The 18,006-nt window shown below is 39.2% G+C and overlaps 1 protein-coding gene across 2 annotated transcripts; it reads left to right on the top strand.

The window, feature by feature from the left end:
* Positions 1-1,000: 1,000 nt before the first annotated feature.
* On the top strand, positions 1,001-13,626 carry LOC137974635 (tetratricopeptide repeat protein 28-like). Of its 2 annotated transcripts, XM_068821552.1 has the most exons (5): positions 1,001-1,090; positions 1,503-1,574; positions 7,891-8,205; positions 9,655-10,933; positions 11,392-13,626. In XM_068821552.1, coding segments are annotated over exons 3-5 (1,527 nt in total). In that variant the 5' UTR covers positions 1,001-1,090; positions 1,503-1,574; positions 7,891-7,958; the 3' UTR covers positions 11,393-13,626. The 2 variants fall into 2 exon arrangements, with proteins under 2 accessions (XP_068677653.1, XP_068677654.1); XM_068821553.1 differs by lacking the exons at positions 1,001-1,090; positions 1,503-1,574; positions 7,891-8,205 and having other exon boundaries at positions 8,909-10,933.
* The last annotated feature ends 4,380 nt before the right edge of the window (positions 13,627-18,006 follow it).

Raw genomic sequence — 18,006 nt, 5'->3', positions numbered from 1 at the left:
ACAGAGTATGTCTTCAGTTCTAAGTATAACTTTAACAAAAACAAGAAAAAAAGGGTTATACATGGGAGGGGTCGCTAGGACCAGGAGAATATGAGATAAGAGAGCGATTCCCTATACCCCCATAACAATTATTTGAAATCTATTTTTATATTGCGTCCATGTTCCTAAGGTTTCTTTTATCTTTTTTTTCCATGTATGTATGTGTATGTATATTTACTTTATTCAGTGATTCTACCTGCCGCAGCTCAGAAGGTAAGCTGTTCCAAAGCACCGCCCCGCTATAGCTAAAACTGTCTTCCAAAAAAATGGTATTGGAACAGCAAGTTTGTTCATGGAGTCCCTCAGTGATTAGTAACGTCAGATCGATTGATAAATACAACGCTTAAATACTCGGGTGTAAGACCATTAAAAAGGATTTAAAGACCATAGTGGTTTTGTGCTGCGTACCCAACTTTGTCAACTCAAGGATATAGTAAGAAACAGCAGAAAAACGATCTTTAGTAACAAGTTGTTATTTATTCTGATTAAAAATTAAATTTGGTTTTTCCCTCTGGTCAATGCGATCTTCTAATGGCAAAAATAGGGTGCTTCGTTTTCGACTTAGGATGCTTCGTTTTCGAGGTTTGAGTGCTTCATTTTCGAGTTGGGATTCGACTTCGTTTTCGACTTAGGGTGTTTAGTTCGATTTAGACCTTTGGGGTGCTTCGTGCTATGTTCTTCGATTTCGAGTGCTTCCTTTTCGATACTTCCCTTGCCGTAAACCTCTGAGAGCAGAATAAATAGGCGTGCTGGTTTAGTTAGATGAGCATGTTTACTAAATCGTCGGGTATTCTTAAAGCAGGAGACTCTTTTTGTTTTATCTTTAGCGGGGGTAATTTCTTTTTCCGTTTATTTGTGATAATGCAGGAGTCAAAACAACGTGACATCACAGAGCTGATAATAGAACAATTTCCGCTATATATTCAAAACTGCAACTGAACAAATCACTTTCCGCGCCTTCGCCAAGAACGATTCTTCCAAACTGCTGTCTTCTCGTCCTGCTGTAATCTCTGCATTGTTTAAACGCAGTCTTTTAAATTATTTGCAAAAGGTAAGCTTAGTGCTCCACAGATTATAGAACGGTTTAGGAACAATCAATTCCATCCGAACATCGCTACTTAGAAACAATGCATTTATGGTCAGATTGTTAATCGAGATCAGGGTGGCTCAAGGGATGCTCTTCTGTTTGCTAAGCTTTTCGTGTCACTGTATCTTAGAACTCGATTTAAAGATACAAATGCCTGTGTTTTGCTTTTGACACCATTACAGATTGTTATAGTTTTTTTTAAAGTTTAATTCACGCTAAATCTCTTAGATTAGTTTCACAAAGGAACGGAAACTAAGTGTATGTTTCTAGTACATTGAGGCGAAGGAAGCTATTTGTGAGGTGCCGATCATTCCAAGAAAAAAAGTATTGCCATTTCGTTAATGGTGTTTCTTTTTTTTTCCTTTTTTTTAATCAGACTGCAGATTTCGTTCTTTGGTCGCGCTCTAATTACTATGCTGTGTCTTTCTGAGTGACTCAGGATAAAAAGGTCAGTAATTTTCAAGTTCGTCCTAATGATTTTAAATACTTTAATACTTCAAGGGTATTGAAACTAGCGTTGTGTGCTTGACTATACCGGTTCGCCAACGGCTGTGATTAAAATTCAGGACGAATGAACAATATCCTAGGCCTGCAGGCTTTACAAAACAACCGCCGGTAACGCCTGTTTGAATTGAACAAAAGTTTTTTCTTCAGATTTTCCTTGTGTTTGTTCAACACCTCAATGGCAAAATTTTGCTTTTGGATATTTATTCAAAGGCTGTTTACTTTGAGTGTAAATTTTGGACTTCACGGTCCGCCATTACTCACGTTCAAAACTGGCCGAGGGACCTCAGAGGGTAGGATCTAGGGAAAGTGACGTCATAATGATTTACTAACCAGCTTAAAATGCAGTTCATTTTATATTCAAAACACTAGTTTAAAAGTCTGAAAGCCCGAATCTCCCGTGCTGCATATTAATTAAGCCTCGTACACACGCATTGCATTCTTAAACTAGTGAGTCTTTTACGTTATTTTCTCCTCGATCTAGCCTGTGTACAGCCGCCCGCTCTCCGAAAAAAAAAATTGGAGAGGAGCGTCTGTGATTTACCGTTGATGATCGTGTTCCATACCTCGTGATTTTTCCTGGAATGTGAGGAAAATGATTTGATTGGTTTTTACCCATCGATCATTACATCATTGAAACAACGAGTTTTGATTGGCTTTTATTTTTATTTCTCCACATCAACACCGTGAGAACCACCGTGAGGGATTTTACGATGAGTTCGTGTGTACTTTGAGCACGGTACAAAATACGAACAAAAATCTTTTTGATTGTAAAAGGGGTTTTTCTTTTAAAGTACAAGCGGAATTGTTGTCTATGGAGTTCATGTAAAGTGGAAATCGATTCGACGTACATTTGTAGGAATTGTTGTCAGCGCAAAAGAAACGAAAGCACTCTTCGCGAAGTAAATAGAGCACTATTTAAAAGATTGTCCACTCGAAAACGTCTCCCGCTATTCCTTACCATTTAATGTAATCCCAACACCTTGCTCGGACCAGCCTCTAGCCATTCTCAAGCACAATCTACAAAGCGTAATGCCCTGGAAGATCTGAGATGTGAACACATCGAGGAAAATAACAGCTCATCGGCAACGATCTGTGCTGCTCTGAAGATCAGAGCCGCACCCGGTTGGAAGGCTTGCAAATACATCCTTTCCTTTAAAGAGTGCTTCTATGCTATAAAGCCAAGGTATCTTAAAACTATCGGAGACGCTCTTCAATGCGCGTTTGGAATCTACCTCATTGACCACCATTTTGAGAATTTAGCTCCAACGAAATAAGAGCCACGAAAATTTTGGTCAGCGTAGATCACTTAATAATGTTGCAAAATTATTCCGGAACACGATTACCAGCGGTAAATCACAGACGCTCCTCTCCGATTTCTTTTTTCGGAGAGCGGGCGGCTGTACACAGGCTATCCTCGATCCAGCTCTCTCAAATATTTCAAAGTCAGTAATGGCGGACCATTAAAAAGGAAAATTTCTAGTTAAAATAAACACGTGTCTTTTTGAAATCAAGGCTTAAAACTTGGGTCACGTAGTGTTTAGTTAACATAGTTTTGAATTCCAAAGAAAAGGAGAATTGATTTTTTGGTCATAGTAGCAATTGAAGTATGTCTTTTGCATCAGTGGTGAAGTAAATCGTTGATCGATGTTAGCTTAAGTCCTGCTTCGTGGTAAACTTTAGCTTTTATAATTATGTCTTAGACTTAATTTACTTTTAAGTTTTCGTACCTGGCAATTTTGCCTAACCAGTCAAGCGTTATGGCCCAAAAGCAGGATGTTCCTAACTTGTCATCCTGTTTGATTCCGGAGTTTTTCCCGAGTTCGTTACGTCTTAGGGCGTCCAAAAAGCCATCTTATTGAGGTTTAGATAAAGAAACCCGATTTTTGCAAGTCTATAAAAATGTTTATTCTCGTCACAACCGTTATGTTAGAGTTACACGAAATGTTTGCCTTTCATCTTTAGTCTAACACGATAACACGATATACAACGACTCAAAATGAAATTATCTCAGGCTTTCTTGTTTTTTAACTTATTCGAAAACTGCATCGATGCAGGAAGTTTATTGCCAAGAGGAAATAAATGGATTTATGCTGAGTGTGACATGCTTAGTTAGTTATTTCCCATGTTACAGTTTGGGCATTTCTGTCATCCGGGATTTTCTGGAGATCATTCACCATTTGTGTAAGCTAGGCGGAGGCTGATTCAACAGAGTCAAATCAATTTTCCCTCCCCACCCTCCCTATTTTGACTTTCTTGTGGATGGCGTGTGTCCCCTCACCTTTGCTGGTATCATGTCTTCTATATTTGGGTATTTCCTAGGTTACCATGGCCATGCTGATTTTCAATAAACGGCCAAGCCCATCAGGGTTTGGCCAAAATATCCCAAAAAAATGTGGTATGATTTGTGTCCCAGCAAACGGAGCTCGCCCAGAGCAATGCCTTACCAACAATACCAGTCAGACTGTATGATTGTCAGAAGCATGAAGCATAAATGACTATTTAATTGTCGCTATTCTTTTCTCGTGACAGTTCACTGTCCCGCCTTATCGATACCACTCATGCATTTGGTAGCGAAACCTTTCTTTCCGCTCTCTTCAACTACCTTAAGTCCTCTGTTGCGATAAGTATTACCACCCACTTAGGGACAATTTTTTGCCGGGGATCTGGATCTCTTACATTTAAGCCGAAAAACACAAACTAGAGGATAGGCGTTATTCACAACCAAGGCATCCAGAAATACTTGACTATAACATGAATAAGTTTAGTCCATATCATTCATGCATCAACAATGTATTTGGAATGTTCAGATATTCAGTTTGTAGAAGCGATTTTAGGTGATTCTTTTTAGGGGAGGGGCGTTTGCAGTCTCTAATAGACCTCAATGCCCCTGCCCCTTCCCCGTCAAAAAGGCTTCGAACATAGAGTATTATGTTCTTACCCAAACGCAATGCAATTCCTTTCTACTTGTGATAGCCTTATGATGTTTCACAGTTTGTAATTTTAAAGCTCCAATAGCTGATGAATAAATTCTCTAACTTTCTCAATGAACCGCTGATCCTTGGCGTGCATTTATAAATTATTGTGAACACCCAGTCAACTATGATCAAATAAATGAATGGGACATTTTATGACGAGTCCTCTCCCTTAAGTTTTTTTTTGCTTAAGTTGTCATTGTGCTGGGTTTTTAGTGATAAGTAACGTTTAGACCTCTCTGATTAACTGAAACGCGTTTTGCCATATAGCAATTGGTAAGTCAAATGCAAAACAAGGCGGCACGAATGCGTAAAGATTCAAGAAGCAACTGATTTTTCAGAAGGAATATTTAAAGCTCTTGTTCTTTCCAAAGCGTTAGTTCACTATTGTGCCAGCATTCTAGTTCACTCGGTTTTCATTGGCAACGCGATGCTGAATTTTTCAACTGCCAAACTCGACATGAGTTATTTGATTTTATTTGTTTGATGATCAAGCAAGTAAAGCAGGACTGTTTTGCTCAGTGGATGACTTATCAAAAAAGGTGGGTGTGATTCGGAATTATTCGTAAGCTGCAGTCATCCATGATTCAAATATGTAGATATTGGCCTGTTGTAATTGCATCCCGAAGAAGGGAATTTCCCCTCTTTCACTATTCAGTGCTCTGTGGTCCCATTAATACGCCCGTTTCTACAGTCAACCTTACTCATCCATTGAAAGTGGCCGTGACTAAACAGTTCCTGTTTCATATCTCCTGTTCGGATTATCCTTTAGTAAAAGGCTGAATGTGTTAGCGCAAAATGATTGATTTTTGCACCCACTCATGGCTTAAATCTTAAAGCTGTTTAAACCAAAGGCAATAGACCCTTTAACGGTTTTTGGCGCCATCTTGCTTGGGGGTGCAAACACGGCTATGTGTACAGTAAATGAATGGGGTTTTGGCTTACTTTGAACCGCCGTAGCGCCGCTAAAAAGAGACGGATTTCCACAGTGATAGTGTCTTTTAAAAGTGTCTTTTAAAAGACATTTATACTGAGATTATTTTTATGAAAAATGAAGAACAGATTCAGGCTACAAAGACCATAAACGAATTTTTACATATAAGATTCCATACAAACCCTTCCAAAATCATCACGGCAAATTGCCGCGAAATTAGAAGCAACATGAGCGAGATTTATTATTCGAATTTACGGACGTCTTACCCTCCTTAATAGCCTTATTTTCTGTTGAATGAATGATATCAATAAAACTATTTAAAGTAGTGGCAAAAGTTTGAAATCTGTCTCTTTTGAGCGGCGCTACAGCGGTTCAAAGTCGGCAAAAATCCCATACATTGACTGTAAATTTAGCCGTGCACGTGTTTGCCCCCCAGCCAAGATGGCGGTCAAACTGAACCGTGGAAGGGTTTATTCCGTTATTGATAGAAACTAAAGCGGAAGTCAGTTTTATTTATGTTGCTTAAATTAATCTTCGTTTCCCTCAAATAACCTAATTGCAAATTCGTCCATGTTAGATTTTACAGGAAGTTAAAACTTCCAGTCAAGTCTTTAAAATGCTTGGTGCTTATAGAAACACCTTACCACCTCTTAAAATGTGGCTTCAGAAGTAAGAAAAAAAAAAACAATGTGAATGGTGTCGAAAGGCACAGTTCGGCTGTAACCCGGCTTCAGGCACCCATGCGTGTTTTAACCCCTTCACTTGGATACGGTAATACTGCAGGTCATCCCTTACACGATCTTGAAAGCGAAGGTTGGCTCAACCTCGACAATTCGACCACCTCTCATGGTCTAAACCTATAGATGAAATTAGTACGAGGATATTTACAACTACAGCCGCCCTTAAAAGTATAAGACCATTTATCTCAGAACAAGGCACTGCCCTCAAAATCTATCAAGGGTTCATCTTACCCCACCTTTGATTATTGTAGCTCCGTTTGGGGCAATTGCAACTGAACTTTAAGTGATAAACGCCAAAACCTTGAAAACAGAGCTGCCAGGGCGATTGCCAGGACCAATTACGACGCAAAGTGCCAGTTTCCTTTTAAATATGGTTAATTGGGACAATCTAATATGACACGCCGGAAAAAGACTAAAGCCATATTGATGTTTAAAATGATCAAAGGTCTCTCCCCAGCGTACCTCCAGAATTTATTTTATACCCGCATTACACAATATAACTTTAGAGACTCTGAGGCTAAACTCGAGTTGTCTATGCCACGCACAAATTATTGGAAGCGTGCTTTTTGTTATAGCGGGGCACTCTTACGGATACGTTTGCTCGTCGGCTTACGGAAATTAGATTCCCTAGGATATTTCAAAGGGGAAATTGACCAACTTTATAGCAGCTGTCGGTCGGGCTCCCACATGACACTCTTGTAAAACAGTCAAGTTGTAATGAAACTTCTCACTGTAATATATAATTAAGATTTTACCGTGTATAAATAATGTAATATGTAAGTGTATAGGAAATCTTATGAACGCGAATGTATTTCGTGACTTACGGACACGAGTGAAGGTTGAAATTTCCCCTGGCGAGTGCAACTTGAGGACTTTCCGATCACGAGTGACCATCAAACACAAAATGCAGGAGCAAGTTCATACAAATTTCTATTTATCACATACTCGACAAAATCTTTCCATCGCTTTGTTGCCACAGCAACTTCCGAGTTGCACTCTGAAACCTCTTTTGCCCTTTAACCTATTTATGCATTCGTCATTAACAAAAAAGAAACCCAATATTCTGTTGAGTGAATAATGAGTATGTACTCGGGGGATCACCTTTTTGGGTCGCTCGGCTTCTAGAAATCGGCATACAAAGGTTAAAAAATTATGTAAAATAATAAGAGATTTTATGACCATTCGAAAATTCGATTAAAGAGAGTTTTTGTTACAGTTATGTGCTTAGTTACCTTGCCTTTAAATGAAAGTGAGGTTGGAGTTGACCTTGTCATTATACAGACCTCCCTGCTTTTCTTATGTTAATGATGTTCTCTTGCTAATAAGTTTGAATTTGAATAAGAAAAGCAGTGAGGTTTCTATCGAAACAAGGCCAACTTTATGGGGAGAATAAGGGAGGATAAATCCTCATGCAAAAATTCTGCAGTGGTTTGAAAACTCAAAAAAAAAAGACTGAGTGGTAAGATACGTAATGAACAGCAATGGATAATTTTCAGTACCGTCGATTTCAACGTTTCAACTTGGTAACAGAGAATACATAATATTGAATAACCTTTTATTACTTTAAAGAGCAGATTAAACATCAGCGTCTTTACTTTTCTTTCCTTCCAGCTTCATCCTTGATTTGACATTGGATCATCTCATCGAAAAAACTGTCATTGTCATTTAGTTATTGAAAAATGGTAGATGGGAAGTTAGAAGCGGTAGAGCAGCGAATGCAAGAGCTTGCCATTGCGATAAGTGTAGAAGACAGGGATCGTGAAGCAAGGGCTCATTTTCATCTCGGCACTGCTTACCTCAACCTACCTGATTATCAACAGGCCATAAAAAAATATGCACAAGCATTACATATTTTCATAGAAAAAGGCTGCAGGGCTGACGAGGGATCAACCTATGGAAATCTGGGAATTGCCTATCGTAAGCTAGGTAATTTTAAACAAGCCATTGAGTACTACGAAAAACATCTTAGTATTTCTAAAGAAGTAGGGGATAGGGCTGGGGAGGGATCAGCCTATGGAAATCTGGGAAATGCCTATCTTAGTCTAGGTAATTTTAAACAAGCCATTGAGTACTACGAAAAACATCTTAGTATTGCTAAAGAAGTAGGGGATAGAGCTGGGGAGGGATCAGCCTATGGAAATCTCGGAATTGCCTATCGTAAGCTAGGTAATTTTAAACAAGCCATTGAGTACTACGAAAAACATCTTAGTATTTCTAAAGAAGTAGGGGATAGGGCTGGGGAGGGATCAGCTTATGGAAATCAAGGAAATGCCTATCTTAGTCTAGGTAATTTTAAACAAGCCATTCAGTACTTCGAAAAACATCTTAGTATTGCTAAAGAAGTAGGGGATAGGGCTGGCGAGGGATCAGCCTATGGAAATCTGGGAAATGCCTATTGCAATCTAGGTAATTTTAAACAAGCCATTGAGTACTACGAAAAAGATCTTAGTATTGCTAAAGAAATAGGGGATAGGGCTAAGGAGGGATCAACCTATGGAAATCTGGGAATTGCCTATCTTAGTTTAGGTAATTTTAAACAAGCCATTGAGTACAACAAAAAACATCTTAGTATTGCTAAAGAAGTAGGGGATAGGGCTGGGGAGGGATCAACCTATGGAAATCTGGGAATTGCCTATCGCAATCTAGGTAATTTTAAACTAGCCATTGAGTACTACGAAAAAGATCTTAGTATTGCTAAAGAAATAGGGGATAGGGCTGGGGAGGGATCAGCCTATGGAAATCTGGGAAATGCCTATCTTAGTCTAAGTAATTTTAAACAAGCCATTCAGTACTACGAAAAACATCTTAGTATTGCTAAAGACGTAGGGAATAGGGCTGGGGAGGGATCAGCCTATAGAAATCTGGGAAATGCCTATCTTAGACTAGGTAATTTTAAACAAGCCTTTCAGTACTTCGAAAAACATCTTAGTATTGCTAAAGAAGTAGGGGATAGGGCTAGGGAGGGATCAGCCTATGGAAATCTGGGAAATGCCTATCTTAGTCTAGGTAATTTTAAACAAGCCATTCAGTACTTCGAAAAATATCTTAGTATTGCTAAAGAAGTAGGGGATAGGACTGGGGAGGGATCAGGCTATGGAAATCTTGGAAGTGCATATTGCAATCTAGGCTATTTTAAGGAAGCGATGGAGTACCATGAACACAGTCTTAGTATTTTCAAGGAAATTGGAGATTGTATAGGAGAGGGAACCGCGTGGTATTCCCTAGGTCATGATCATGAAATGTTGGGCTCCTTGAGTAATGCACTCAGTTGCTATCGTTTAAGTATAAAATATTTTGATAAAACAAGGCGTAGTCTGAAGTCAAAAGATGAATGGAAAATAAGTTTTCGTGATTCTTATCGCCTGTCATACACAGCTCTGTGGAGGACACTTTTAAAAAGTGGAGAGATTGAAGAAGCTTTGTATGCAGCTGAGAAAGGTCGAGCACAGGCTTTGATGGATATTTTGAAAGATCAATACGGCATTGACTTTCCGTCATTTTCTGCACTTGCTCCGAATCAAACTCTTACAGCTGCATTAGAGCATTTACCTTCACAAGCCGTTTTTGTGGCACTTGACCAGAACAAGATCACGTTTTGGGTGCTAAGAAAAGACAGCAAGCTCAGCTTTCGGCAAAACGAAATCGCGAATGGAAGTGCTGATTTGTTGATGGAAACTATTTTGAAAGGGATCGGCGTAAGGGATGGTGTCAGATGCGAGAATCGTTCTTTGGATCCACTACGCAGTGACCTGTCTCACAGCAAAAACCTTATCACTGAGAAAACAGTTCTATCATCCTCATCCTCCGTTAACTCTTTACAGCCGTTGTATGATGTCTTACTCGGGCCAATTGCAGACTTGCTCCAAGGAAATGAGTTAATCGTTGTTCCCGATGGACCATTTTGCTTGGCTCCATATTCTGCATTAAGTGAATCTATCAGGATCCGCATCGTTCCCTCGTTGACCGCTTTTAACGTGATCGTTGGTGCACCTGAAGACTTCCACAGTAAGACTGGCACACTGCTTGTAGGTGATCCGTGGTTGAAGGAAGTTACTAACAAGAAAGGGGAGCCCATTTTGGAACAGCTTCCGTGCGCAAAACAAGAAGTAGAGATGATTGGACAACTTCTTCAGACAACACCGCTGACTGGAAAAAGTGCCACGAAATCTGAGGTGCTGAAAAGTATGAAATCAGTTGCGTTAGTTCACATTGCAGCACATGGATGCCAAAAAACGGGAGAAATTGCTTTAGCCCCAAATGCCGAACGGAAATCGCCAATTCCGAAAGAGGAAGACTACATTTTGAAAATGTCGGATTTTCAGACAATTTCTCTTCGAGCAAGACTAGTTGTGCTGAGCTGTTGTCACAGTGGCCGGGGAGAAGTGAAGTCTGAGGGAGTGGTGGGAATTGCAAGGGCTTTCCTGTGTGCTGGAGCTCGGTCTGTTTTGGTGTCACTCTGGGCAATTGATGACGAGGTAACGTTGCTGTTCATGAGGAGCTTCTACCAGCACCTGCTACATGGAAAAAGCGCAAGTACAGCTCTTCAACAAGCAATGAAATCTTTCCGAGAGTCAAAGCAGTATTGCGCTATAAAGCACTGGGCGCCATTTGTGCTGGTTGGCGATGATGTCACGCTGGAATTTCCAAAAAAATGGTAAGTGAAGTTCGAGTTTAACTCAGAAAACAAGAATACTTTCAAACTGGAAAACTGACGACAGGAATCAAATAGGCCTAAGATGGCATGATAACGAGATTCCAGCTTCGTAGTATAAACAATTCAAAGTTTCCCCCAACATGCCTTAGTCACAAATGTAATTTCCACATGCCTATCACGCATGCACAGTAGCGTTAAGGATACATTTCACATTGGTGGACAAAATATTTTCATTCAGCCATTTCTGACTTTTTCTTAACTGGTGAAGATGGCTCATTTTATCACGTCGTGATGTCTCTTTTGGTGTTTATGTTCTCCCATATATAGATCTCTAAACTTCATCTTTTGTAAGGAATTCGATGACAGCATCGTCCTGCACGTAGCCATTCGCATCGGCGTATTGTACGTGTATGCTCGAAAGAACCAGCTAAATTTAGGGCTTTTTTTTCTTTTTCCAGAATCGATGTCGAAGATTTTAAAACTACCTGGCAGGGCTGACGCTTCAGTGATTGCCGAACTTGTAAAAAAAAAACATTAGAACGTGTTGACAATCATCGTTATGCCAGTAGAACAAGCTCCAAAGTTTTAGAAGAAGTTTACTGCGTTAACTAAGCCAACAGACTGATATTATTGTAAGTAAAATTATGACAGAAAGCTTAGATTTATAGTAAAATACCAGTATTCCCCGTTATTTTGATACTTCGTTTCTTATATAACTTCAAAGGGCAGTGTTGCTTCAGTGGCGATCAAAATGATAGTGCTATATTTCAGTTGCTAAGAATCATGTTTTATTTAGTTCTTTAAAACTGTTTTTGTTGTATGAGTGTAAGCCAGTTTCGAAAGAAAAGATGACCCTTAACATCAGGCTTTTACCGTGATAAGGAAAAGAGAAACATTTGCAACATTCAAAGATCACAAAATAGAAGGGAAACAACGGGTGAATGTTTTTTCCTATTCTTCTGCATAACAAATGAATGAAGTCATCAGCAATAAAGAAGACGTTTTTCTTTTCTTAATAAATTTCCAAGTTCTTTATAGGGCTTACTTTTTAAGCAAAGTGAAAGAATGTGTTTGCATTCGAAAGTAGTTCAATTTCTGGAATAATAGTTAAGGAACTAACAAATCCGCTGCAAAGTTAGAAAAAAATATCTGGAGCAGATTCATAGCCACCTTCACAACTGGAAAATTTTAAGGTGGCCCTGATTCCGCTTCAGAGAATTTTTTATACCTCTGCAGAGAGATTTATCCTAGCCTGCTAACCACTTTACTGCAATAAAAAATGGGGGTCACCAAGTTCGTTTCTGAAATATAAGCTTTTGAAGACAAAATATAGGGCAATTTTTTAGAAGGCTTTTTCGTTGCTATGATAAACTTTTACGTCACAAAATTGCACCTTGTTAAGGCATGATTGGTGTTTCATTTGGTACCATAACATTTGATGTTATGTGAAATAATTGGGGTAGATTCAATCCTTCCAAATAGTATAGTTGGTTGAAAGTGTTGATTTGAGCCTCAAGGGAACGAAAGGCTACAGGCAGCCTATACTATGGCCTATAATTTAGACCATTTCCGTCGCAAGGGTCACACTGATGGTATTTGGATATCCGGGTCATGTAACGCAACCGAATGTTTAACATACGTTTTAAACTGAAACCTTAATTTAATATAAGGCTCTGTTGCATTTTGCGATCTTTCATGCAACTTCTCTTGAAACGCCATAGCGAAACAAGTTGCAAGTTGCACACTTTACCATTACCAAAAACAAGGTGAGACAAATTGCAGAACCCTTCGGGGAAAGTAGAATCCATTGCTACTTTGCGCATTGGTTTACGCAAATTAGCAAAGAAGGTTTCAAGCAATGCGTGCTGTGAAATCTGCCCTGTAACGTCTTTCTCAACGGATTGCGTCATCAGCCAGTGAAATGTTCCTTTAACCTCATGAGATCATCGAAAGCGAGACAAATTGCAAGAAACGTTGGCCACTGTAACAACTGTCAAGCGAATAGCTTTGCAGTGCCAGAACTCTTGTCGAAACAAAATTGAGACACAAGTTGCTCGAAAAATTGCGAGTGTAACAGGGCCTTTATGGGTCAAGTAAGTAAGGAAACCATCTAACGTTGGATAAGACAATTCACTGTCCATTTGCTCATCATATAACCTTATTAGAAATCATAGATATGCTCCAATTTACAAAATGTATAAAAATGTGTCTTCCAAACGCACATACAAAATAAGTTTGTGAAGGTAGAGATCTGTAGATTAATGTTTATTTTTTGAAAAATGTTACTAAAAAGGTTCGAAAACGAAAATACTCGGAAAACCGATATTGAAACCCCAGGCATTAAGCAAGCACCCTGAAAAGAAAGCAGTGTTAAAGTCGGTGATTAGATGTAATAACTGTGTATATATAATTATCTACAGTTTTTAGGAATGGGCACCGATTTTAAAAGGGTTTCCTTTCAAGGGTGTTTGCTTTTCGATAGCTTCAGTGTGGATAGTATCCAAAAAAGACGACATAGCTCTGGTTTCAAAAGGTTTGCATGTGTTTCTCAATTGCTACTCCGTCCATGAAAACAGTGATTTCTTTTCGTCCTGGTGTAAACATAAAAACAAACAATATTAAGGTGAGCTAGAGACAGTCTGGAAAAGTTAAGTAGTCAAAATGAAATATACTACAACAATAAAGGATTTGCTTGGGATGCCAATATGATCGTCATTTTATTTTTTGCTTTGCTTTTAACTTGTTTGCGGGTGGGGGTGGAGAGGGGGATAACCCCTTCAAAAGTACTTGTTGTAGATTGCAAGGGTTAGTTTTTTCTACAACTAAGCTTTTAAGTGGCTCCGGAATTACAAAATTTACAAACGTGTACCCCTACTTCACTTTCATACTTTCAAGCATGTGCACGTTAGTCTGACATAGTATTGAGTGAATACTTTTTATGAAGACATCAAATTCCAAGAAAAAGATCATTAATTTTTTACTTGTCATGCTCTAAGCAAAACGTATTTATTGTCGTGATAATTGCATACCTCTGCCAAACGAGCTCGTCGCAATCGTACTTTTCGTTTGAAGCGTATTACACATATGACGAGGCTCTGTGCACTTGCCAATATCTGAGTGAAAAAGAGAAGACAAATAATTAATTTAGTGAGTGAAAAAAGCCAGTCAATCAGTCAGTCAGGGGTTAAGCCTGTCGTCAAACCAGACACTCATTTACCCAGTCACAGGAAATCAGCAAGCCAGTCAGCCATTAAGTCAATTACACAAAAAAAGTTTCCCCCTTTAATGTCAGTCAGTCATTTAGCCAGTTAGGCTGTCAGCCAGCCATTCTGATTATCAATCGAGTAAACTTCGTTTTACGTATCTCCTCAAAAAAATCCCATTCACTTGAGTCCTACTGATTTTAAAATTGTGTTTGCTTAACACCTGACTGGCAAAATTTTCAAGCTCAGTGAGCTTTGATTTTTATCCAAAGGCTGTTTACTTTGAGTTTAAGGTCTGGATTTCACTGTCCGCCGTTACTCACGTTCAAAACTGACCAATTGGACCAAAGAGAGTTGGATCTAGAGAATGAGAAGTCATTTACTCACAAGCTTAAAATTTCATCTCGTAAATGCAGCTTATTATATATGCAAAACACGAGTTTAAAAGTCTAAAAGCGCGGAACTCCCTTGCTGCGTACACACGCATTGCATTCTTAAACTAATGAGTCTTTCACGTCATTTTCTCCTTGATCCAGCTCTCTCAAGATTCTAGAGTTAGTACCGGTAATCGCGGACATTAAATGGGAAAATTCCATTTAAAATAAACAGGTGTGTTTTGTTAAGGAAGCCTTACAACTGGGGTCACTTAGTGTTTAGTTATCATAGTTTTGAGATGCAAAGAAAAAGAAAAATTGATTTGTTTTGGTCATAGAAATACTTTAAACGTTCCAATTACATTACCAGTGCAAGTTGTGAGATCTGCCATTAGAATATATCCCGATTGACAGCTGCATTTAAGACTGCCTGCAGTGTGGTGGCAAATGTGATCACACATGTGGCATCCCAAAACGCACTCATCAACATCTAAAAGGAAAGAAAGAAGAAGAAGAAAAAAACTAAATAAAAACTACATACGAATATTATGTCATGGCATGATAAGAATTAGCAGCATTTAGCCAATTGCGAATCACCAGACACGAGAATCATGCAAGATCGTTGTTTACTTTCCATCTCGCCTCATGCGTCGCGCTCGTTTTTGGCGATTCGCGCTATGTCAAAACACTTGTTTAAAATGGGGTAGCATTTAATTCTTTATCTCAAACTGACTGTTCCTTTCGCTTCATCTTAAACGACGTAGCATTCGCTTTAAGATTCGATTGGATTCGAGGCGGGAATCGAGTCTAGAGTCGTAGAATTTCGTCTTCCTAATTTTAATACGCACTAAGCTAACGGGACAAGATGGGATGTAGTTTATTTTTTGTAAGAACTGCCACTAAGGAGATCGTCACAACAACTTAAAACTAACTCTTCAAATTCTATTTCTTTGTTTGTGCTCAGACCTAGATACTGTAGATCAGTGATAACTCTCTGGAAAACGTTGTTCAATGGCACGCTCCTCAGTAATAGAACGATAACCTCATTCCATACAGATGCTCATGTAATCGTCGGGAGGTGTCGCTCGTCATTTTGAGATATCGAAATTTCCTGCAAACCTCTAAAATGTTGGCCACTAGTACGCACAATTCAGTGAATCGGATGAGGAATAATTTACCTAGGCACGCCTTCCTGTCTTTCTCAAGCATGTACCCGGATTATCTCGACCCCAGAGCTCTTCTCTTGACTGAGGGAGAGAAGAGCTCTGCGAACCCTGAAACAAAGTGTCTTCTCGTTGGTTATCGTGAAGAACAATCAAAAGCGTGTCTAATTGGTGCATTCATGTTAGCACGAGGAGTGAGCAGGCGCTGTAAGATTCAAATACCCAGTGTTTGGCTATAAGAGCCCTACGGCGCATGCTCTCCTACATGGAGTTACCCAGAGCCTTGGGTCGATCCGAGGCACTGGTGACGAGAATGGTACGCGGAATGAGACGCACACCTAAAGCTGCCATGCGTGTTGATACGCACCTGCTGACAATCATTACTGCGGGTTTTGCATATTTTCCAAAAAGTAGAATAAATAAATAGATAAGGAAAATAGGGAACAGGGCCAAGATTTGAGAGAAGTTCTTTATTGTATAAGCAGATTGAAGCGTGGGTGCTACTAATCCAACCTGTGAGCCGTGAGGCTATTTATCTGTAACTTTGAGGAACGCTGCGGCTGTAGCCGGTCCCGCGGGATTTTACGCCGCGCAGCGGTACATCCCTTCATCATTAGGGACTTAACGATCTACGACGCGGTCGTCAACGAGAACGCCACGAAACAACGATATCATTGGTTAAAAGAGGAAAAGTAATCGTGCCGCACGTGCGGCACGCGTTTTAACACACTTTCGTGCGGTACTCTGCACAACAACGACTTGCAATCACCAAATTTGGGTTTTTGACGACAACGCGAGCGCACAAACGCAATTCTTGTATTCTCTACTTTTATTCTGAAACCGCACGTACCAATTTATTTTTAGGATACTTCGCCCACGTTGTACGACGCTTACGAGATGGCCTAACCGCGAGAAACTTACGATAGCGCAAAGTTATATTTTAAGTTGACGTTTTCGTTGACGTCGCTGTCGTAGATCGTAAAGTCCCTAATGAAATGAACCCGACGTATAACGAGGGATCCACTTGGTAGGACACTGAACCACTCCTCAGAGGGAATGGGCAGTTCTCCATTCAGTTCTGACGCCCACGCGATGTGAGGAGCCGGGTGACCACGTGCTTGCAATAAAATATGTCACATTCTCCCTGAATTTTGGTGAGGTCCTTCGTCGCTTGCGTTATTGTAGTAGGAACTGTTTGATTAAAAATGACAAAGAAAGAATAAGGCTTAAAACTCTTAGCAAACTCTTGTTAAGTCTCGGTTACCTTATAAGCGCACGACTGTATTTTTTCAGGTCCATTTGAGTTTGTTTTTTCTCACCAGAAAAAGTCGGCCCTGGTATTTTATATTTTTAAAATGAGTTGGAAAGAGTGCATTACAAAGATATTTTACTGCTGCTTTGAGATAATCGTAAAATCAAATGAGAAAGGTGGTCAGATTACAATAGAATCGAAACTGAAAAAGTAAAATAAACCTGCGATATTAGTGCATTCGACATTTCCATTTTACCACAATATGCCTGTTTCATTCAGACCTCTGTTACACTTACTCTCCAGTCCCGCTACCACAGGGTGATCTTCATATTTTTTGGAACCTATCTCTGTTATATGTGAGCAAAAATACGACATTTACCAACTTAAATGAAGTAATAAATTGAGAGACAAGGAGCTTTGATGACATTCTTTTTGGATACTATTAGAGGAAGATGGAGCCAATTCTCACATGACACCGAGGCGTTCCATACTTTGACACATGGGAATCGTATGAAAAAGAAAAACTAAGGCAAGACCATGGCATTTAAGTTTTTTTCCATTTAAGGGTCTTCATTTGTGGACTAAAACCCCCGGTCCTGGTCTGAGAACGTCCTGCATGTCGTGCTCTTGTAATCGAGCGCGTGTCAATCAATGTTTATTAATTATTTACTATTTATTTATTTATTTATTTATTTATTTAGCAAATAATTTGAGAATATTCCGGAGATTTTATATGGTGTTTGTTGAAAGGAATGTGTAGGATCATGAATACGACCAACTTCGAAAGTACCTCTCTTCAGCATTTATTTACATTTTTTTTAATTTTTATTTTTTTTTATAATTTATTTACATTGGGGAAAAAAATGTGCAAGTTAAAAAGATCTTTTCGATGTTAAGCAGACAGCGCATGAGCAGGGATACGACAAAAACTTGCACCAATCAGCGGCCGTTACTGTAATGTAACGAAACAATAACATTATTGAATGAGGTTTTAACAAGTAATACACAACCGAAATGAGTTCAAATGAATGAAATGTTTAAAGGAACAAACGAGTTTTTTCAGGAGGTTAATAACATTATT

This window comes from Montipora foliosa, chromosome 11 (genome assembly GCF_036669935.1).
Source record: "Montipora foliosa isolate CH-2021 chromosome 11, ASM3666993v2, whole genome shotgun sequence".
NCBI classification, from domain to species: Eukaryota; Metazoa; Cnidaria; class Anthozoa; order Scleractinia; family Acroporidae; genus Montipora; species Montipora foliosa.
The sequence above is the reverse complement of the archived record's forward strand: the minus strand, read 5'-3'. Positions and strand labels throughout refer to the sequence as shown.